We start from the raw sequence: 1,856 nt of genomic DNA, 5'->3' as shown, positions 1-1,856 counted from the left end.
AAAAAAAAATCAGGCAAATATTATGAACAGATGACACACTGTCTGAACAGATGCATGAGATTAATTAAATTATCTATAAGTAATATTATTGAAGCAGCACTGATGCATGGAGGTGTCAGAACTTGATCTGAATATGAATTATTTGTCTAACCTTTGGTTGGTGCTCAATTCTGTACGGAGTTTGCTGGAACTGTCGGATCTCTCGTATTATATGAGATATCTGCAGAGAAAGCGTCATGAATTATTAATCTACCCACACAATATCAGATACTACAGCTAAAAAAAAATCTACAAGTCTTTTAGTCCCTGAGCAAATCATACAGGATGCGACACCATTTCTTACCATTCTCATCTTTGAGAAGTTAACCAGCCCTTCTTCTGTGAAGTTTGGTGTTCCCTCTTCGATAAATGCGAGGTCTGTCAAATACATACCCAGATATGGAACACAAGGTGGATTACAGCTGCAGAAAGACAGAAATAAGGTCAAAAACAAGTTAAGTTATGTAATAATAATGTCGTTTCTTTCCAAATGTATCAGTAGCTCACTTTTTTAGAGTTTCCCTTAGGTTTTTAAACCTTCCCTCCGATGACACGGTCTTTTGAAGTTTGTCCATTAGGGCTTTAGTCTGTTTGAAGAGACGGCGGTGAATAATATATGTCTTTCCATATAATCTACTACATTAAAACCTTACAAGCACAGCATTTACTCCGCATCGCTCACCTGTTTGCACACTTTCGCCCAAGTCTTCTTTAGCCTGTAGATGGCGCTCCGGTTCAGAGCAGACGTGATCTCCAAGACACCGTTGTAATTGTTGAGACAGCGGCAAATATCAGCCACTGCTACCCATTTTTCAATAGAGCTGGCTCTAGAGCCCACATCTGTGTGGCTCATGATCTGAGAGGCCACGAGATTACTCATCTACACAGAGAGACATTTGTGCAAACAGGGTCACACTTCTGTACTTCGGTATCCTAATAGGGTAGCAGATAGATACCTCCTTAAAATATACTCACATCATTGAAGTGCTGACTTGTCTTCATGATGTATGGAGTTCTCTCCGTCTTGTCTGTCTTCATCCATCCTTGGCCCAGGAACTCCCTACAGCAAGAACACAGTCAGTGTATTGTGACTGATGTGCATCTGCAGAGTCTTCTTCTCTCGTGAACACACAAGCTACTTTGAAGCCCATAATGAGTATGTTCAGTAAGGCTGACACAGATTTGCTCATGCATTATTCTCTGGTGTCTTTGAGGCTCGAGGTCTGCATCTCTCCGCACCGTGCTGATGCTCTACTCACTCGTAGGGAATGCTCCTGAAGACGATGTGATCGAGAAGAGTGATTTGTTCAGCTAGCTCCATCGCTGACAGAGATTCAAAACACTCAGTCTTTGGGCATTCAGCCTGGATGAGACACAAAATCAGCTCTTTAGTGTGACAAGGTTATAAATACTGCATATTTACGAAGCGTTTGAAATTATGTGTTCAATAGTATATCGGTTTTGAAACAAATGAAGGTTGGTAAATTAAAACAGATCTTGTTTAGATGGACTACCCCTTTAAAATGTAAAAAATGTCTATTCTGGGAACATTTGTACTTGTAACAACCTAACACTGTTTAATGGCAAAGTGCAAAATATCATGCTGATGCTGACATGACAACTATAAATTACACATATTGTATGCACATAAACTTCTGATGAAAATCTATAATTAAACTGCTAATTAGCGATGAGTGACTGTTGGTTATGTTTTCTTTGCCAGAGACACTTTTCAATTAACACAGTAGGTGAGGATTTTAGAAGCAAGATAAGGGTGTGTGTGTGTGTGTGTGTGTGTGTGTGTGTGTGTGTGTGTG

At 39.9% G+C, this 1,856-nt stretch overlaps 1 protein-coding gene across 1 annotated transcript in view; it reads right to left on the bottom strand.

Moving 5' to 3' along the window:
* Positions 1-82: 82 nt before the first annotated feature.
* The window catches only part of LOC122362472 (ras-specific guanine nucleotide-releasing factor 1-like), a 21,403-nt gene continuing 19,629 nt past the window's right edge, over positions 83-1,856 (bottom strand). Inside the window, exons 20-25 of the mRNA XM_043263917.1 lie at positions 1,299-1,402; positions 1,015-1,099; positions 722-919; positions 547-626; positions 344-461; positions 83-220 (exon numbers count right to left, since the gene is read on the bottom strand). Of these exons, the coding sequence (XP_043119852.1) occupies positions 116-220; positions 344-461; positions 547-626; positions 722-919; positions 1,015-1,099; positions 1,299-1,402 (690 nt within the window). The 3' untranslated portion in view covers positions 83-115. The remainder of the gene's footprint in view (positions 221-343; positions 462-546; positions 627-721; positions 920-1,014; positions 1,100-1,298; positions 1,403-1,856) is intronic.

Source organism: Puntigrus tetrazona, chromosome 18 (genome assembly GCF_018831695.1).
Source record: "Puntigrus tetrazona isolate hp1 chromosome 18, ASM1883169v1, whole genome shotgun sequence".
Lineage (NCBI taxonomy): Eukaryota > Metazoa > Chordata > Actinopteri > Cypriniformes > Cyprinidae > Puntigrus > Puntigrus tetrazona.
The sequence above is the reverse complement of the archived record's forward strand: the minus strand, read 5'-3'. Positions and strand labels throughout refer to the sequence as shown.